Source organism: Camelus dromedarius, chromosome 13 (genome assembly GCF_036321535.1).
Source record: "Camelus dromedarius isolate mCamDro1 chromosome 13, mCamDro1.pat, whole genome shotgun sequence".
Classification (NCBI taxonomy): Eukaryota; Metazoa; Chordata; class Mammalia; order Artiodactyla; family Camelidae; genus Camelus; species Camelus dromedarius.
The window spans coordinates 2,796,220-2,816,803 of NC_087448.1; the positions used below are offsets into that span (position 1 = coordinate 2,796,220).

At 50.1% G+C, this 20,584-nt stretch overlaps 1 protein-coding gene across 1 annotated transcript in view; it reads right to left on the reverse strand.

The window, feature by feature from the left end:
• MYO16 (myosin XVI) overlaps positions 1–20,584 on the reverse strand; it is a 350,065-nt gene that overhangs the window by 39,505 nt on the left and 289,976 nt on the right. The window contains exon 32 of the mRNA XM_064492981.1: positions 14,879–15,958. Within this exon, the coding sequence (XP_064349051.1) occupies positions 14,879–15,958 (1,080 nt within the window). The remainder of the gene's footprint in view (positions 1–14,878; positions 15,959–20,584) is intronic.

The following is a 20,584-nucleotide window of genomic DNA, read 5'->3' on the forward strand; positions in this document are numbered from 1 at the left end:
CATGTAAAGGACAGGAATGCACGGAAGCACAGACGGCTGGACAACCACCTCGGGGGTGCAGGAATGAGCAACCTGGAATAGCCACTGCAGGAGTTCCATCTTACTCGGCTGAATTAATGCTTGCTGGGTTTTTGTGTTAAAGCCTTTGACACATAAATTGCTAACATGTGTGGGAGTGACACCCAGGGTGCATCCTAACAGGTGCCCCTTCTCAAGCATCTGAGTGGTGACTCAACAGAAAAGGTGACCCAGCTCAAAAGTGGTCACCTCCTCGGCCCCTTCAGGGCAAACGCGGAGGCAACAGCGGACCAGAGGCTGAAAGGACAGTCGTGCGAATGCCCAGGGGTCCACAGGCGAGATGGGCTGCGGCGGCTGGGGGAGCCCCACTGTGTGGGCAGTGGGAGAAAACCCTGGGTTTGGAGGCATGGACAGAATGTGGAGAGGAGGAGGGAGAAGGAAGCAGGAAGCAGAAACGTAGAGCAGCAGAGTCAGGACCTCACGGGCTCTGCCCTCTCCCTGCCCTGGGAAGTGGGGGACGAGCCGCCGGGAGCTCGGCAGCATCACCGAGTGGGTTCCGGCGAGGATTCTGGGCGAGGGTGTGGTGGGAGGGAGGCTGGATTTGTAAAGTGCTATTCATCCAGCCCCAAAAGCGTACCGCTGACTAGCTTCGAGGAGAGGTTAGAAATGGAAAAGCAGTGAGAATTTAGACTCAGGCAGTGGCAGGAGGAAGGGAAGTTGGGGGTTCACTGAGCTGTGGTCCCTTCGGGCTGAGGGATGGGAGTAAGTCAGGACTAGGCAGGGGCCTGGTGATTGGGACGAGGGTGGAGCCCTGGATGTGGTCTTTGAAGTGACAGCCACCTACCCACAGGGCAAACCGAGTGGCGATTATTTGAACAAGAGTGTTACTAGGACTGAAAAGAAAATCTAAAAATCCTTCGGTAGGGAGGATTTCTTCCAGGAAAAGCAACATTCCTCCGAGTAAGGAGCCAGAAGGCAGAGCACAGGGGATTGTGGGTGCAAATGGGCAGGTGTGGGCTTGGGGGGGAGCACCTGGGCAGGGATGGGGATCAGCGATCGGCAGAAGGAAGGGTTTCTTGTAGCAGAGGGAGGCTGATGGTACCAAATGCCACAGAAAGGTCAAGAGGAATGAGGAAGGAACGGGCCCTGGAGGGTTTCTTTAAGAAGAATGTTTGAAGACATCATTTCAGTCTCAGTTACCTTAACCTGAGATGGTTTGAGAGTGTATTTTGGAAACATATGAGATTAGGATCCAGGTTTCGGTAACGCAGGAGAAAAACAAACTATAGCTGTTTGACTGATTTAATGCTGAGTGAGAGTGTGATGCAAGGCATAAAAAATGTGAAAATACATTTTAAACTCATTACGCGTGCTGGCTGTAATTCATCCTGCAAGTCTATAGGAAAATTCCTCTGCAGAAAAGCTACTGCGGGGAGGGGCGTGCTTGTGTTTCCCTCTCCGGCATTAAGGAAAAGTACAAAGGCTGCGAGAGGAGCGGGCATGGTCCTGCCACTTCTCACACTCTTGTTTTTAAAATTTAGAAGTTGCAGCTAGACTCTGCCAACAGACACACACAGACAGCATGGCTAGGACCTCTCCGACCCAAAATCAGGACCTAGTTTGTGTTAAACCAAATTCACCCTGTGTTACAAGAACAACGCCTGTCAAATCTCTGATTTCTCCAGAATCTTTTATCATTGCCCATGAGGAAGAAACACACACAAGGACCTACGGCTCCCTCCCCAGCCCCTTGCACGCTGCTGTCACAGGCTTCTGAGAAGGGAGTTTGACTTTTTTCTTATACAGAAGAGCAGGACCAAACATTTGGCACACTGCCTCAGAGAAAGACAGATGTCAAGCGTACGATTCTCATCGACCCGGAGGCTGGTCCTACACTCAAACAAGAAGAGCGGAGTCACGCGTGGGGTCGCGCATCGAGATGTAAGCTGCCCGCGGAGGGCATGTTACCCAAGGGAGACGCGTGCTAGGAGGGGCTTGTGTCTGGAACAGCGTGGTGGGGGGAGGAGGGTACAGCTCAGCGACAGAGCGCATGCCTAGCGTGCGGGAGGTCCTGGGTTCCAGCCCCAGCACCTCCACTAATTAATCAATCAATGAACAGTGCAAGTCTGACCCGAAACCGGGAGAACCAGACTTTATCGTCCCTGTGCTAACAGCTGCAGAAATGCACCAAGAGAGGGCTTCAGTGTCACCAGTCCCGGGGAAACGGGCCGACACGAGGTTCCCTCACCACCACTCCTGGGACACAGCCGAGTCCCACAATGTGGTCATAATTCTGTAGGAACTGATTAGCCAAGAAATGGCAAAACACAACAGGGTGGGACTGGAAAGGCTGGGCAGGTTGAGAAAATGTCATCGCCGGCCCTGCTTCTTAGCAGGCTACAGCTCCCCACCCCTCAGCTTTCCTCTCTACTTCTTAAAACCCTCTTATGGAGTCAGCACCTTTGAGTGGCTCAGAACTGCTCCTGAGCCCGTATCTGAAGCATCCTCTCCGCAGGAAGTCCCTCCACACGCGTCCTCGGGGTTGAGCCTGGTGGGACGGGAGTGCTCCCTTGCCCCTCCCCTCAGCGCCTGCCACCCCCTCCCCTGCCAAGTCTTCAGAGATGGTTTGTGCTAAAAACACCAACTGAAGCAGGAAATAGAGTGATATCTTCAACAACATATGTGCTGAGCAGGGCAAGAACGCACCATAGTAAAGCTAAAAAATGCCTGTCAGTATAAATAAGGTTTTTCACCCAAAAAGGCACAGAAAATTCTGTTGCGCCAGTTTCCTTTTCAGTTTGACGAGCTGGATCTTTGGGAGCCCACCTCTTCTGCCCCGGCCGTAACCAGGGAAAGCCCATCGCCCTTCTCTCCCCTGCAGCCTGCCCTCCCTATAACAGCTGAATGTGCAGCATCTACACAGCAAGGCGGCCCGGAGAGCCGTTCCTCACGTCTCATCGCACGGGCCACGGTATTTACACAGCGGCTATTTTTACATTCCCCCGGTGCCCGTGGCCACGGGCACCCCAGCGCCCCAGGACCCAGCACCTGCACAGCGGCCCTGGCTCGGGAGGGCGGCTCCTCCCCTCCTTCCCCAGAAGGCACAGGCAGAGAGCACGATGCTCCTGTCCTTCCATCAGGGGCTCCCGATGGTCAGGATGCTGGCAGGGTGTTGCCTGGGTGGGCGGCTAGGGACACCCCAACCTGCAAGACGACCCCAGTAGGTGTCTCTGCGACACTCCCATCAGCTTCTACGTCCTCCCTCGGGGAAAACCAACAGCCCGGCCCATATCCTTCTAGAACCAGGCGGCTTGTTCATTTATTTCTGTGCTTATTTTCATGAGAATCGTGTTGACTTTGTTTTGGCTCTTGGTCTTTAACCGCCGTTAGATGGAGCTCAGAATGGGGCCCCTTTTGGATTTTTAATAGACAAACTGCTTTCAGGATAACCCCTTCAGCCCTTGAGAAAGATATAACCTACCTCTGCCCCATTTCAGGGCACTGCCTTCTGTTTCTGTCACAACATGCTGTTCTGGGGGCTTCCGGGCGTCCCGCCGCCACCACGTGAGCCTCAGCACAAGCCGGGATTCGGCTGCATCTCTCACGTGTCCTGCGAGGCAGCCTCTGACTGCCGGCATTCATTTCGCTGACAGCACTGCAGCGCGCTCAGGGACAACCAGGGAGGTCAGCGGAAGGCAAAACCCAGAAGGCAGTGGTGGGGGTCGAGTCTTGCTCAGAACTAACCACAGATGTGTCCGCCCTCAAATACCGCACAGCCCAGAGGGCAGAGGCCCGGGCCCGCGGGGCAGACAGGGCCCTGGGAGCCTCTCCCTGTGTCAGTACCTAAGGGAGGGGACGGGGGGGGGGGCAGCAGGACGCTGGGGACCGCGGGGGCTCAGGACGGCAGTCATCTCCGCCCGGGGCAGGGGCGTCTCCGCAGGGTGACAATGGCGCGAAGGGCCCCCTGCCCCCCTGGGACAGCCCCTGCCCACGCTGGCTGGCTGCCAGCCCGCAGCGCATTCCGTAACACATTGAAATGTCTCTGTAGACGTGAGTTCTTGTCCGAAGCCTTCTCGAGCCGCGTGCCTCCTTCTCCGCAGGCCCCTGCGACTGGGTCCTTCCCCGGGCAGACTGGTTGGCGTTTCTAACTCCCTGGGCCTCCATCCCTATGTGCAGGTGACTGAGTCTCCCGGGAGCTGTCACAGCGCGGATGCCAGTTACTCAGGATGGATGAGCCACTGGGACCCCATGGGAAAGGGCTGACCGGGGTCTCCCGTGGGCCCGCCTTTCACCCCGGGCTGTAGGAGGAGACCCCCCGAGCCAGCCAGGAGGTGGGGTCCCCTCCTCGAACGCCCGCAAGTAAGCGTTTCTCATTAACCATCTGTGAAGTATACATGTTTACATGCAAATGAATATAGAAGCCCCTCTCCACGCACCCTGGTGTCGCTCCCCCAAGAGTCACTTACTGATGGCATCTGCCCTGCTCTGAACCCTCCTCCTCACAGTCCTGATGCAGCTCTCGCTGCCTCAGCCGGAGGGAGGGGTCCGCCTACAGTCTCGTCACCCCTCCATCTAAATCCTACCCTCCGGACCAGTGTTTCAAAGTCATATTTGGGAAATCAGTGTAGTGGGTCACAGAAAGCATTTAAAAACGAAAGAGAGTTGCATGAATCGAATAAAAATGCAGCGTTTCACAGGCATTAAGGGTAGGCAGTGTTTGGAGAAACATGAATGGTGTCTTCACTCACTTTGCCCCTCGCTACCTGGTGCCTTGGATTTTCCCTGTTTCCCTTCTGTGAGCGGCTTCCCAGCAGACCCTGTATTTCACTTTTAAAGTCCATACAACGTAGTACAATGCCCAGCGCAAAACAGACCCTTAGTGCATTTTCTGAATTGATGAATGAAGCTCCCCTTTCTTATTTAATGACTTTTCCAAAACCTTTTGAAAACTTGACACAGGTAGCAAACAGCAACACACAATTCTACGGCGAGTTGAATCTCTCTGCCTGAGGTGAACCTCTGATGGTATGAATTCTGAGAAGAACTGTGTGTCTTGGGGGCCATGTCATAGAATGATTTTATTATCTAAAAAATGGACCGTCTTCCCTAAAATCATTACAGAGTCCCTAGGATGGATTCGATCCCTGCAGCAAGGGGAATGCTCTCTGATTGGCAGCTGGACCACATCCCTGAGTTTTCTAATGATCATCAGATTAAAAAGACATTTTTTTGATCCCTCCCCATCATACAGAAGCATAGTGCTGCTGTCCCATGTCAGCATCCCAGTCTCCGTCAATCAGACATGATTTCAAGCCTGAGTAAGTGAACAGAGGAGACTCCCTGTGTGGCTGCAACGCCATCAGTGAAATGAATGCCAACAATCAGAGTTTGACTGTCTTGTACAACACGTAAGTGATGCAGCCACATCTCGGCTTGTGCTGAGGTCTGCTTGGTGGAGACAGGGATGCCCAGAAGGCACCAGGACAGCACGTGAAGACGGGAGCAGACGGCAGTGTCCCTGAAATGGAGCGAGTGCAGACTACATCTTTCTAAAGGACCGAAGGAGTTATCCTTAAAGCAATTTATCTGTTAAAGCTCCAAGAGGGGCCCCATTCCGAGCCATACATAGAAGTGGTTAAACACCAAGAGACAAAATAAAGTTAATACAATTCTCATGAAAAATTTTTAAAAATCACTCTTTTTGCACTACAGATCTGCCGCTGAGCATCGGTTATTTACTTGAAAAAAAGATAAAGTGAACCGGGAGAAGTATTGTGGGGGTCACCCTATGTTAAATTAGTCCTTTGTGCTCTGTATGCCACCCCCTCATCCTGCGTCTAAAACCAGCCTGGCCCCATCAGCTGGTGGCCTCACCTGAGATCTCGAATTAAGCAAAGGTAACTTCAGCGAACAAACGAACAAACGTGACTTCAGGAAGTCATTTAAGAGCTGCGAGTTTTACTTCGCTTTTCAGTGACATGCAAATGCCTGCAGAGGGGCAGTTTTCACCCATTGCTTTGCTCAAGTCTTCTGTCTCTTACCTCCTGGGTCTTTCCACATCAAAGAGAGTAATAAAACCCAGATCTAAAACATGCCTGGGAATTTACCCTGTGGGACCTCTGATGTACCCATCAGTCCTTCCCTTCTTTAAGATGGACATTTTTTTTTTTTTGGAAGACAATATTTGATCATGAGCCGGAGTGGAGTTTGCGTGTGGAGTGGCTCTTCTGGAGGCTCTGCAGGACTCTGGGCGATGCACGACCTCCCTGGGAACTGGCAAAGGGAGTGTTCCGCTGGAAACGCATGTCAGCGCACATCCAGCTCGCACCTGCCTGGTCTGGGCCCTGCCTATTTCAGGACCTCATCATCTATGTGGGAGGAACACGAACCAGATTGTTGTCTATTGTCCTGTTACAATTAACGTGTATTCACTGCACGTGAAATTGCGATGGCTCAGTAATTGCAAATGCACACTAAGTATGAACACTGCAGATTTTGAGGAGAAATCGAAAGAACAAAGGAGTGAAAACCAGGCTAAGAGAGGGTCTGAGAAGCTTTGCATACGGTGGGTGGGTGGGTAGGAGGGGACTGCTGGCTCCTGGGATGGCGCGCTGGGTACTGTGACCCCGAAGAGAGCTCACTCTCAGATGGTGTGGAATTTTCTAGGCTAATCTGAGAATTAATCATAACAAATGACTCAACTGGCATTAAGGACCTAAACACTCTTAGGTAATTAAGAAACAGGGTTTTTACTTCCAGTGCTCTTATGGAAGGAGAGAACAGGGTAGCAAGCCAGCCCATCTTTAGGAAAACATTCCACTCACCATGTCTCTTCCAAGCATTTCTTCACAAAAGGAAGGAAACCCCAGGACATTGTATTATGTGGCAAGAATGAGATGCAGATAGTCAGGAAGGTCTTTATTAACTTGCTTACGGAGCGTCTCCGAGTGGCTTAGAGGATAAAGCCCTGGGTTTCTCTTAGGAGCCCCCAGTGGGAGTTTAATTCAGAATCTAGCAGAAAGACCCACCGTACACAACGGCCGCTTGCTTTAACGGCTTGACGGTATGAAAAATATTTCCTGGTTATGAAAGATAATCCGCTTCTGAAAAGACTGCCTTTTCCCCCCAGATTTCCAGGTACAATGGAGTCTCCTCCCACGGACAGGGCCTCGGAGAACAGGCCAGCTGCGCCGGCTCCCCAGCCTCCTTTGGCTCATCTCAAGATGATGAACTATTTATGCAAGATCCGAGTCCCCGGGACGGCTGCGTGCTACCAGCTGCAGCTGCACGGCCAATGTGTTAAGGAAACTTCCCCAGACAACTCACACTATTCAGAGGATAACGTTTTGATCGGATGATCTAAATATTTAATTGTCACAACTCTCCACTTGGTTTTGCTTCTGGGTTTCCAAGAATAATGAGGTAGCAGGACCCAGTGGAGGTGCCCAGCTCAGGAGACCTGATGAGCTGAAGATTCTCCCAGCAAACATGTGCCGCAGGGCTCTGAGTCGGGGCCCGACACTAATTTCTCATTCAGCCGTGTTTCTAAGTTCACTGTTATCTCTCTGCTTCCGCAGCCACATAATTTAGAAAACCAGAAGCTGCCGTAGAGATGGACGAGGAGAGCTAAGCTGGGTGTGTCCGCTCTCCCGCCCCGCTCCCGGCAGCTGCCGAGGACCATGGCTGACCACCCAGCAGCCCTCAGCACGGCTCCGGGGACGAGGTGAGGGTCGCTGCACCTTTACCTTCCGGCTGGTCCTGAGCAGGCATCTGAGATGCCCCACGACCGGGACGGCTGCTCACACCCTGCAGAGTCAAATACTTCCTTCAGGAAAGGCGCTGGGTGGGCACTCTGCAAAGAATACAACCTCCGTGAGTGGCCGCTTCCCTGTAGGCAGGCGCTGTGCCCAGCAAGCCCTCACGGAGGCCGAGACAAAGGGAGACAGAAGGCCAGGAGCCGGTCTTTGAATGTGAGGACGTACTCTGTGTGCTGTGCGTCCCTGACCTAAAGCAGATGCTTTGTGGGACAGGAGAGCGGAAAGGTTTTATAGAAAAGCGGCACTGAAAGAACCTCCTCTCAGGTAAAAACGGCCCTTGCGTGTCCCTCAGGAACATGCCCAGCAGCTGCACGTGGCTTTTTTTGAAGTTTTCTGTGTCCTCTTCCCAGATCTCCTGGTGAGGAGTTCATGTTTACCTTCAGAAGGGAGTTACTTCCTGAGGCAGGGCCCTTGCATCATTTCTACATTTTAATTTTTGTTTGTTTGTTTGTTTGCTTGTTTGTTTTTGGAGATGAAGAATGCTATAATAGGAAGAATCCAGGGTTTGGGAGGAAAGGGACGTGCTTGACTTGTGACTCTGGGAATGACTAGTTTCTGAGATTATGGCAAAGCCACTTAGCCCCTCTGCGTCCCCGAGTGCTCATGAGTAAATGGGGAGGCTGCCACCTGCTCCGCTGGTCTCGGAGACAGGACCCGGGGACAAGGGACGTCAGCACGCTTGGCTGACAGGAAAGAGCCACTTACAAATATTAGCTATTCACAGAATGCCGCGACCAAGCGCTCCGTGGTGCTTCTGAGTACCTCCCGCTGTCGGAGGTCACACGCACATACCTAGGACTGCTGCCCTCGGTTGGGTTTACCTCCTCCCTTTGGCTCCCGGCCGGCTCTGTAGGAGCAACCCCAGGGGTTAATGCTGAATGCTTGCAAGACAGAAGAGGAACGTGCGAGAGGATGCCAGGTCTTGCCACCAAGCGTCCAGGTGGAAAACACATCTGGTCTGTGTCCATGCAGACAAGTAGCCCCCTCTGGTCTCATGCTCCCAGCTAAAAGGACCAGGTACCTTGAGCACACATTCAGGGGCAGGGCTCACCCCACATCAGCAACTCCGGCTGCCATATGTATCCCTTCCTTCTGCACCCGGGGAACTCCGTGCCCCACCATCCTCACCCATCACCTGTCCTGCTCGAGGTCGGCCCTGGCACCGGGCTCTCCTAGACTCCACAGTGGTAACGCACTCCTCCTCCCAGCCGCCGTCACCACCTGTGGCCATCTGCTGCAGGGAAGGGACCTGCACTCCACCCAGGTCACCGACACTTTGTGAGCATCGGATGAAGCCTGTGAAGTCTCTCCTCAAACAAGGAACAAGCATAGCTCGGGACCCCCAGGCCGCCTGGGGCTCAGCCACGGCCCCACGAATGGTTTGTGGCCCCCCAGGTAAAGCCGCTTCCGGTTAGGCTGTCCCTCACTGAAATGGGGTGGACCCAGGTGGCCCCCAGTGTCTGTGAGAGGGCAGGGCACATCGATTCTTTCTCTCTTCTTTGGTTCCCAGTAGCAAGCCCTGCGCTCGCATTAAGTAAATGCTTCTTGGATGACTACGAGGGAGTTAGCTGTACAAGTTAATGCAAGTCCGGTTTACAGGTCGCTGGTTGCACAATCTCCCTGTGTGAATTCCTGAGAGAAGGTGCTGTAAAGTGTGAGAAAAAAATCTCACACTTCACAACAACGCGTAGGTTCTTTTTTAAAACTGTCCAATTAACACAGAGGACCAAGAGCTTTGTGCTCCTAACGTAGGTCAGTTTGGCTGCTGATCAGCTTACGCCAGCGGAAAGCTCTCGCCCAAGTGCAGATGGACTACGTATTGTGTGTGCTGGACGTCTGGGGAAGTAGAGACGTGGCGAGGCACGGCTGCGATTTCCAAACTCAGATGCTCTCCGTCAGCGCAGAGGGGCCAGGATGTGGGTGAAGAAAGCCTGTTCTCACAGAGAGAGCGACTCTCCCTACGTCAAAGCTCAGATTCACTGACACGGCGGAGGCGGGGCTGGGGTGGGGGGGGCACCTTTCTCTGGCTCATCCTTGCCTGGCGTCCACCGAGTGACAAGCAGAGGACTTGCCCGAAGACCTGCTCATTTGGAAAATGAGGGAAATCGCGTGTTGATTTCAAACGGCTCCAGAACACGGAGGCATTCCTTACTCTCAGGGGAGGGAGATCTTCATGCGAGGCAGGAAAACACCCCACAACACATCAGTAAACTATGTGCCTGTCTGTCCACGCCCTTTATAATTTTCCTGAAGCCTCCGGCCACCGCCCTCCCCACAAATAAATCACCATGGAGAGAAAGCAAAGCGCGTGGGGAGTGAGAGGTGACGGGCTCGGCACAGGACGCAGTGCCCGCAAGGTGGCACGAAGCCTCCGGGGCGTCAAGCCCTGTATCCCATTATGGGATGTAGAGATTTGCATACGGAGGACCGATTTCTCAGGCTGCAATCTCATTAGACTGCATCAGACATTAAATGAAGACACCGTCGAAACTTCTGTTTCAAACACCAGGAGCAGAGAGTGGCAGTTTACCGACACTATCCCTGAGTGGACTGTAGGTCTCCGCCTGTGATTCTGTGATATTGTGGTGATTCTGGAGCATCTTCTTGTAACTGAACAATGCATAAGTAATTGTGCTTAATTTGGCAGACAAACATCAAGACCTCATAAAATATTGATTTAAGATGCAACTGTATGTCCGATGGTATGCTGACATTTCGTACTTAGCTCTGTTTGGACGCGATACTTAGAAATCCACATTTTTGTTGTTGTTGTTGTTGTGGGAAAGTTGTCTGCATGGCTGCCCACGGCCGGGGCTGTGCTCAGAGCCTCTCGAAGGCCCTGTGGGAGAGCTTGCCGGCCAGTGTTGTTGGGGGGGAAGCTTACTCCTGAGAATTATTTTGTTTATATCATGAAAAACGATGCTCCAGTGTCCAGAGGCAGGCTTCCATCCTGAGCAGAAATCTCACGTCCGTGAAGCTCAAACGGATTGATTGGTCTATGCTAATTACAGTGACTTAAGAATAAATATTTTATTTTTTTAAAGGACTTCTGTAATAAAATATTTATAAATACTATTAATAAATTGATTTGACATCGGCATATACTTCAAAACAATCCGATGACGGCAGAGGGAATTGGGCAGGAGTGAAGACGAGACAGAGCTGGCCCTAGGGAGGGTTTGTTAGTCTGTTCTCCTTACTTTTGAATGTGTTTGAAATTTTCTATAAAACCAACTTTAAAAAGAATTCTTTTTAAAATAAATGGCTTTATGGAATCAAGTATCATACTGTAAAAAAATTCATTTATATAATGCTCTGATTTAAAACCTCAGAACACTCTTATTTGGAATGTTAATGCAATAAAGTAAAATGCTTGAAATTAGGAGTAATTTCCATTTGGCTTAAGTGGTTGTTTTTAAGTAAAAATGCCCCAAGGGCCAGATTTATCAGATATATTTGTAAGTCAAACTGCTTTTCTAAAGGTAGGTTTTCATCAAATGCATTTAATAAACACCTACTATATGCAAAGAAATATTGTGTGTTCATATTTTGTTGTCAGTATAATTTTTAACTACCTCTGTACATCGTATAAACTAATGGCACACAGTGTCAGAAAGTAATACAATACTGTCCTTTACAGAGTATTCTGCAAATCAAGCTCCTCCACTTTCTTCTCCAGATTCCCGAGGTGGCCGCATCTCTGTCAATGTCTGTGCATCCTGATCTTTCTCACTAGGTCCAGAATAACAGACTCATTTTATTTCTCCTTCCAGATAAACCACCAGCTGCCTCAGTGCCATTTGGAGCAATGGCGCACCCTGGTGGCCCAAACAAGCCAATGACTCTCCCCCTTCATTTGAATTTGGTCTCATCATTTTTGAAACTGAGCAACTATCGATAATTAGCATAAGAACATCAGTCGTATTATACAATCAGTTGAAAAACACTTTGTGAATGAACAGAATAAATAGAAAGGCATAGACAATTTTAACACTTAGTCATTCTTACTTTTAAGGGCCAAGTGGCCCCCAGACAGTATTCCAAAATTGTATACATACACCCATGGGCTGTAAAAGACACATATGGCATTTTTGAGTTTATGGAACACATTCCACTGCATTCAAGTCAGGCTATGTCTCTCAAAGAAAAGAGACTTTGAGCAAGTTTAATCTCTGTGCCTTAGTTATCCCATCTGTCAAATGGGATACTAGCAGCAGACAGCGTTTAGTCTTGCGAGAATTAAGCAGGTTATTAAAACGATGCCTGGGGCAGAGCTGGCACTCCTGTGACTTGCTGCTGTATGACTTGTCTCAGGTTACAGACACACCTACCACATGCACAATCACCCTTTTTCTGTATCTGCATCCTGGATTCTTGGAATTTCTGTGACTTGGTGTGCCTCAAATCGAATATCCAAGAGTCTATAGAGAATGAACTGTTTTGAGAAACATCGTGTTTATGGAATCCCACATCTAAGTCTATGGAGTGGAATTAAACACCAAAGGCCCTCACTTCCTACCCACAGTTCACCCTCCTGAATATTTTAACTGGAAATATCTCTAGCAGGGTAAGAAGGAGCAGTTTAATCTCCTCAAGGTCACTTTCCAAAGAAGCAAGGGGAATATTTTGAACCCTTCTGCAAACGTGCAGTACAATTTCCCCATCTCACAAATATCCAAGAAATGAGCTGTAATTAATTTAGGTGCCTTGAGGCTGAATTAGCCACCCACTGGGTTCTTGGGTAAGAAAGCTATTTCAGGTGAAAAGACAAGTCTCTTTAAATATAAAGAAGGGAAGGTAGAAGATTTAGAACTTTAAAGGAAAGGAGTCCCAAAACGACAGTAAATCATTAATAACAGCCACGCAATTCATTCAGAAGAAATGGATTAGTGGCTTCAGGATCAAATGGTGTAAACCTTAATAATCGTATAAGCAGCTCCAGTGTTAAGACTATCTTTTTCTTCCATGTCTTCTTATTAAGCCCCTTTTACATTCTAAAACTTGCCCGTCCCGTGAGAAAACAGCCTGCAAGCTGGGAAGCGTATTCCGCTCACCATGGACCATCCAGAACCACAGAGTTCTCAGCTGCGCCACTGGAACCCCTGACGCCTGGTCCATGGGGCTGACCTGGTCTCTGACTGCAGTGCCAGGGCAGGTGCTGCCAATTCGTCTACTTGTGAGAAAATCCTAAGTGGCTCAAGCCAATCTTTTCAAAATAAAGAACGTTCTGTAAAAGCCCACGTTAGGAAAATAGATGTTTCATAATTTTAGAGATGCACTAACGATGATGTTGTTCTTGAGGTTTGGCTGTGTGTTCTCAAATGCTGGCTAAAGCCTCCACAGGAAATATAATTAGCACGTCTCCGCACCCTGCCTGGGGGCCTCCCTGTCAGCCTCTCTGCTCAGAGCCTAGACTTAGGGATTTCCAAACCATGATGCCTGTCTAGAAATTCAATAACTTCACTTTCTTGAATAGAGCCAAGGCTAACTCACCCAACTCCCATCTATAGTAAAATGAGGTTTATGCGGTTTTAATAAGTATGTATTAAAATATATATATATATATATATATATATATATCTCTAAAAGCAAATATTAATTTGTTCCTTTAATGCTGTTCCCTTAGATTTCCATTTCGTTCATTGGAATGAAACACATGATTTGGGAAATTCAAACAATCTCCTGCTTACAAGGACAATTTCATTTATTAATGGCCTATAATTAAGAAGAAATTGTTAGCTGAACAAACAATTAGTTGATTTGTCTGAAGAGTCAGAGGGAGTAGGTGGTTCATCCATTTGCTAAGTGTTCTTAGCTTTGACCTGCTTGTCACTTATTCAGAATGCTTTCTAGATTTGCCGGAGTTTTTGGACCTCCTCAAATGAGGAGAGCCAACGTATTTGTTATTTTCTTTAGGAGAAAGGGCAGGCTAATGTCTACGACAGAACATTACGTCATAAGTCAAATTTTTATTTCCACTCTACCACCTGACCTTAAGGAAGCTGCTTAACCTCCTCGCTTTGAAGCTCCCAACCTCTGTAAAAGGCGGATGTTAAGAGCTGGCATCCACATTCGGGTTAATGGCATCATGACTGAGGGACCTGGTACAACTCCCTTAAAGAGAAGATGCTTTATATCGATGTAATTCTTCCCTGAAACACAGAATGTTGGACAACTTTTTGTATAAAAGACTTAGGATGTTTTTTGGAAGATGACTACCTTTTTTAGGATTATTAAGAGAGTCTGTGACCAAACAGCACCTTTGGCACAAAGGCCTCGTTGTCGCATGTGGTTAACTACGTACAAGAGATGAGCAGAAAGCTCTCAGTGAGGATTCTTCTGCTCGGCAAGCTCCGCTTTTACAGGAACACTAAAGAAACACTCTGTAACACAGGCAACAGCCTCCGGCCACCGCAGCCTAGCCCTGAGCTCACCTGACTGGACTGTCAACGGCTAACCAGGCGTTAGGCTGAGCTGCTTAGGACAAGATGAGGATTTGACAGAACCGAGTGAAAGCGTTCCGAGTGCGGTATACAAGCAAAAGAAAAAAAAAATCATTCGTTCAAAACAATACAAAGTGAGTGGTCCTGAGTGTAAGGTAGTCACTGGACAGGCGGTCATCCGAGGAACCCGGAGCGGAAGAGAGGTGGGAAACGAGACGGAGGACACTCCAGGGGCAACCGCGAACTGCAGAGGGGCCCGCACCATAGTGTCACAAAAACGCCGTGTCCATGTTGGAAGTGAGTATTATTAGGAACCAGACATCAGTGGTTCAAGCTGAATCTTGCTCTGTCTAATTCTTACCACGTCACAGGCTGCGTTAAACCCAGTTTAGCGCTACGTATTTTCAGACGGTAAACTCTTATCTACAAAGCAAATATTCGTTCTTACCTCCTTGGCCTTATGGGTTGCACAAGACTTTTTAAGTCGTTATCTGCTCAGAACGACCACCACCATCACCTCAAGCATGACTTAAATTAGATCTGAGCGGACATCCGCACACCTAGACCCACGGACCTAACGACCCAGTGCGCGCGATTCACCTTCGGGCTCGCGGATTCTCCTCCCGGCCGCCGACCTCCGGAGCACGCTCCGTCCCGAGTTGAAGAGGCTGGCCAGCTCGTCCAGGGGGCTGCCCAGAGGCCTGGAGTTCGGGGGGCTGCAGGGCACCGAGGAGGGGGCGCCGGGATGGGCCTTCCTGTGGTCGGCCCGGGCCGCCTTCCCAGGTGAGTAAGGGATCTTGGAGAAGGGGCTGCAGGGCGCCCCCGCCTGGGCCGAGTCCGGCTTCGGGGGGCCCTTGGGCGGGTCTGCGGGGGCCCCGGGCCTCCCCACACCGGGCTCGGGCGCCAAAGTGAAGTGTGCGGGCGGCCGGGGGGCGGCGGGTGGCGCGGGCGGGGGCGTGGGGGGCGGGGAGGCTCTGTGCGCGCCGGGGGACGCGGGCCGGTCGCCGTCCCCCTTGGGGTTCTTGGGGTGCTGGGGGGACAGGGGGCTGGCGCCCTCGGGCTGCACGGGGTACTTGAGGTTGGTCTCCAGCACCGGCAGCTTTTTCACCTCCAGGGGCGTCAAGGGCGACTCGTCGGACGCGGGGGAGCAGGTGACCGGGGTCGGGGGGAACACGAGGAGCGGGGGCCGGTGCGGCAGCAGGTTGGGGAAGGGCGCGGGGATGTCGCACGCGTCCCTGCCGGGCCCGGGCGCGGGGCTGCCGGCGTCGTCGTCCTCCAGGAGGAGGAGGCTGCGAGCCTCGCGCGGCAGAGGCGGCGACGCGGACGCCGCCGAGGCGCCCACCCCGCGGCCGCCGGGGTCGTCGGGGGGCGCCAGGTACTTCATCTCCTCGTAAACGGCCTCGGCCTGCTCGGGGCTGCCGGCGCGGCCCAGCATCTCGATGTACACGGGCTCGGGCTCGGGCTCGGGCTCGCGCGCGGGGGGCGCGGGGACCCCCCGGGCGCGCTGCGGGCCGGACCCTCCGCATCGCGCGCCCCCGGCCCCGGCCGCCCTCTGCCGCGCGCCCGCGATCTCCTCCGAGGAGCCGCTGAGCTTGGTGTGCGGGCTCCTCTTGGGCTTCCGGGGCGGAATCTTCTTCATGGCGCTGTAGTCATCGCTGTGCGGCCGCGGCCGGGCGAGGCCTGCGCGAGGGACAGAGAGGGTGGCTGTGCGAGGCGGCTCGGCTGGCGGAGCCGCCGGGATCCCCGACCCCGAGGACCCGGCCTGCGCCCCTCCACCCTCAGGGGCCCAGGTCTCCCCACCCTGCCCGCCGCGGCCAAGGGGAGAGCGAGATTTGATCGTGCAGCTGCAGGACAACCTCAGGGGGGACCCAAGCAGGCCCAGGAAGGCCAGCCGCGGGCGAGGGAGGGGCCGCGCTGCTGCTGGCACCTGCTGGCACCTGCGCTCGGCCTGACGCAGGTGTGAACTAAGTGCCCACTGGCTGCCCCATCCTCACGATTTCAGAGACGAGGAAATGGAAGCCGAGGGAGGACAAGCAGCTTATCGAGTTGGCCCAGGTGGGTGCCTCCTGCGGAGACGCCTCGGCCTGATCATTCAGACTGAAGTGAACACAGCCAACACCGACGCCAACAGCTACGTGCATGGAGAGACTAGTTTTCCAAAAAGGACCTTGTTAAAATTATGCCAAGGGCGAGTTTCACCACTAACTAATATATTTGAATCCCAACAGATTTAACAGGGAAGTGAAGAGGCTAATATTAAAGAACTTAAGTGAGAACTTAAGTTGAAAAAAGGGAAAGTATTTAAGAAAACAAATGAGCATAATATTATTAGTATGAACTTTCAAAGAGGCAGAAAGACTATTTAAATATGCCTCAAAACATTTATTCATGTTTAAGTTAAAAAAATTCTAAAAGACTTCTCTTTCTCATTTATTTACTATAAATTATGGAAGATTCTATTAAATAAATCTAATTTCTCTGGACACTGAGATGCTAATTTTAGAAAATTACTGAAATATCAAAACTTCTCAAAAATCTTTAACTACTTCACAAATTCGGTCTTTTGTGAATCTGTAGGAATTCTTGATATAAATAAGCACGTCTAACTGTGCTGCGTTCCTGAGTCATTTTTCCTGAGTCATTTGGGGCAGCTGGACTTTTCTCTCATGATGACTGCACACGTGATGGTAGTCCCATCTCCACGTCTGGGGTGACAACTCCACTCTGAGGGTTAACAAGAAAGGCTTTGGAATCAGATAGACTTGGATTCAAGTCCCACCGCGGCTATTCTTTTATGCTATCATTCCAGTCATGCCTTTAGCTGGTATTTATTGAGACACATTAGTGAATATTCAGAAAGTGCTCCCTGCCTTCCTCTGCCCCACCGGGAGGTGTGTCAGACAATAAGAAAGAAGTAAAGAGAACAAATGAGCAAATACTATAGCATGTTAGGATGCGCTGTGAAGTGGGAACCACTGGCCATAAAGGGTCACAGAATTGTGTGTTTGTGTGTGTGTGTGTGTGTGTATTTGCAGGGATGGCACTGGTGCAAATTACAATTTAAAAAGAGGTCTTGGTCAAATCTCTCCAGGCTTCAGTGCGGTCATGCATAACGGGGCGATATCAGTGACTCTCTCAGAGGTAAACAGACAGTGCACGTCAGGGCTGAGCTCAGATACTGACACCCTGCAAGCGTGGAACAAACCGCAGCCCTCCAAGTGAGAATGGAAAAGGACACAGTTCATTTTCTAACTCAGGGGACATCTTTGAATGCCAGTATATTCAGGGTTTCCCCCAAAGCAGCCAGCTTTTAAGAGCAGAGAATACCCAAACTGCATAATTCTGTCACAGAAGAGCATTACCCCCATGCTTTCAATGTGCTAAGACACAGCCACTCGTAAGCTTCTTCCAGAAAGCCAGTGAACCAGACACAATTGTAACGTTGCTATTACAGGGTCATAGAGACCAGGGGAGTCTTGAAGAGGCTGTTAGCAGAAGCGTGACCCTCAAGAAAGCTCTTGGTGAGGTTTAAAGGAAAGTGAGGAAGACATTGGGTCCTGAAGGAAACATAAGCCTTTTTACACCTTTGTGGAAAGTTTAGCAACACTGTCATCTGCAGTAAAGTGGGAACTGGATGACACAGTGGACCTGGGTGATGTAAGTAGGGAGGTTTTTAGGGTGTAAAAGCGGCCCCCTAGATTCTCCCAGCTGCCTACAGGAAAACAGATAATCTAAAGAAAGAACTATTAACTATAAAGGAGCTTGGACTTCCTGAGTTTGAAAATAAAATTGTTTCTCACTGCCAGGCCATCCAGATAGCAAAAAGCTCTGAAGTTAAGAAATGATTTGTAAGCAGAGAATAAATCTCGGGCATTTTCAGGGAAACATGATCTAAAGATGAAGCCAAGGTGACTATAAACCCCTTTATTAAGACCTCAGAAAGATTTAAGGTGGCGCTTCACTGGACCCTTTCAAAGTAACAAAACCACAGGACTTCTAAGAATATCAAGAGTATTGCCCCGCAGAAATCTTGCAGGTAAAAAAAAAAAAAAAAAACAACCAAAATAAAACAAACAAACAAACAAACAAAAGAAACAAAAAAAACATAGAGAAGAGATTATCTCAAAAAGATTTGTGGATGTAGCTTTTGACTAATGAAGCGGATTATAAATTGATTCATAGGAAACTCACAAAGCTTTTAAAGGAATTGTATCAGCTATGCCTTGAAAAGGGTAGAGTTAATACAAAATAAAGAGGCTATGGTGCTTTAAAATTTTATGAGCAGGAGTCAAGCTGAGAAAACTACCAGCCCCAAACAGGAGTCACCTCTTGTGGGTGAGGAAATAATATCCAAAGGCAAGCCAAAATTCCAGAGCACGGCCTTAACAGCTATGGAAAACACTTCCTAGACACTGGGACTACATCCTAATCAAGGCACAAACAACAAGTAGTATGGAGAACAGGTAACTTGTCTTCAGAGAGTTAGGGACAGTACTGGGGGAGCCCCACCTAAGGAGCTTTACCTGAGCAGCCAGGATACCTGGATCTGATTTCAATGGTGTGATCTGGGCCTCGGGCCTGACTTGATGTGATGATGGGCAGAGGCTCTAGGGGAGGGGTGGCGTGAGTGCCTCTTATATTTAGGTGGGATGTGAATTGTTTTGTCCAGAGGGTGGACTGTGGCAGTCTGTATTTTCTGAAAACCACAATATGTTCCCAATCCTACCAAGAAGTAGAATCTGTTTCACTTTTTAAAGCCTAGATGTGCCTTTGAGACTGCCTGGTGGATGGAAGTGGTGGAAGAGATGCTGCCTGACTTCCAAGGCTGGTTCATAAGGGGTAATACAGTGCCCGCCTGGGGCATTCTCCTTCCTGGCGCATATGCCTTTGACTCACTGATTCTCCTTAGAAAAAGTCCAGCTACCCTGAAGCTGCCAGGCTGCTCGAACCAAGTGGAGGAGCCACCTAGACACAGAGATGGCCCAGGAGTCCCAGTCCCCAGATGTCTAGGACACCAGAGATGCAAGTGACTGGCTTTCAGGCGATTCCAACCACCACCTGCAGCTTCACGGAGGACCTTGAGTGACAGCCACTCAGATGAGCTCACCTGACACCCAGAACCTAAGACAATAATAAAGCGATGACGTTTTATTTAGATATCTAAGTCTGGAGGCTGTGTTAAGCAACAATGGATAGCTGATATGATATTCCCTCAAGGCAATCTTTAGACGCAGAGAACAGTCTTTTTTTTTTTTTTTTTTTTTTGTATTAAATGATTATAAATGAAAGTAGCATGGCTTGTCAGGAAGTGGTTGAGAAACAGACTCTCTAGAATCTGACTGCCTGGGTCCAAAGCTCGGGCATGTGACATGGGACAGGACACACACCGCTCCCTGACTCAACATCCTCATCTGGAGAGGGATGACAGTCTCTCTCCATCAGGTAGTTCTAAGGAGTGAAGACACTCAGCATAGTGTTTGGCATGGATTAGACACTTAGCAAGTGTCAGCTGTCACCACCATCATCATGTTATTACCACAGAACCGGAAATTAATCACGAGTTCTGCGGAGCGTGGTCTGGGGTCCCTCGGTATCGGGTCACCTGGGGTGCTTGGCGGAGAGGGCGGGTAGCGCACTTCCTGGAATACCCCGTGACTGCCGAGCTGGAGTGTCTGGGCTGGGACCTGGAGAGCTTCCTTCTGCATCAGCCAGAATGAGACCACCACAGTCAGAGAATCAGAGCCTAATTTGGCTTCATGGCTGTTCCTGTGGGCGTGCGTGTGCGTGTGTGTCCACACAAGCCCAGGATAACTGTTCACTTGCAAGTATGGACTTAAGGGCTCTTCAAAATGAATTCACATGAAGAGTTTTCTTAACAATTTGTTTGAGTCCTAAGACTCACGGGCAAAGCATTTGGGACGAGTTGATGATGTCAGTGAGATGGGGTCAGGTGGACATTTCATGGTCACAGACCACCGTTAGGCAAGTCTTACTGTCCTGACAGTAACTTCAGGGATAAATGCCACATTCTCAGCCCTCTCATTATTTCTTAAACTTGACTCTTACTGGAGTTACTGTGTGATGACTTGTGTCATTTTTAAGTTCTGTTAGGAGATAAAAATTTTCTTGTATGAAATACTTCCCCTTTGAATTTTTTGCCAAGGCATGTCAGTGACTTTGTACAAGACACAAGTTATCGGGGCCCCTTCTCACTCAGACTGAGATGCCTGCATATTAAATATGTGAGAAAAAAGAAAAGAGAAGCTTGTATATCAAGAAAATATTCATACAGCTCCATTTCCCGCA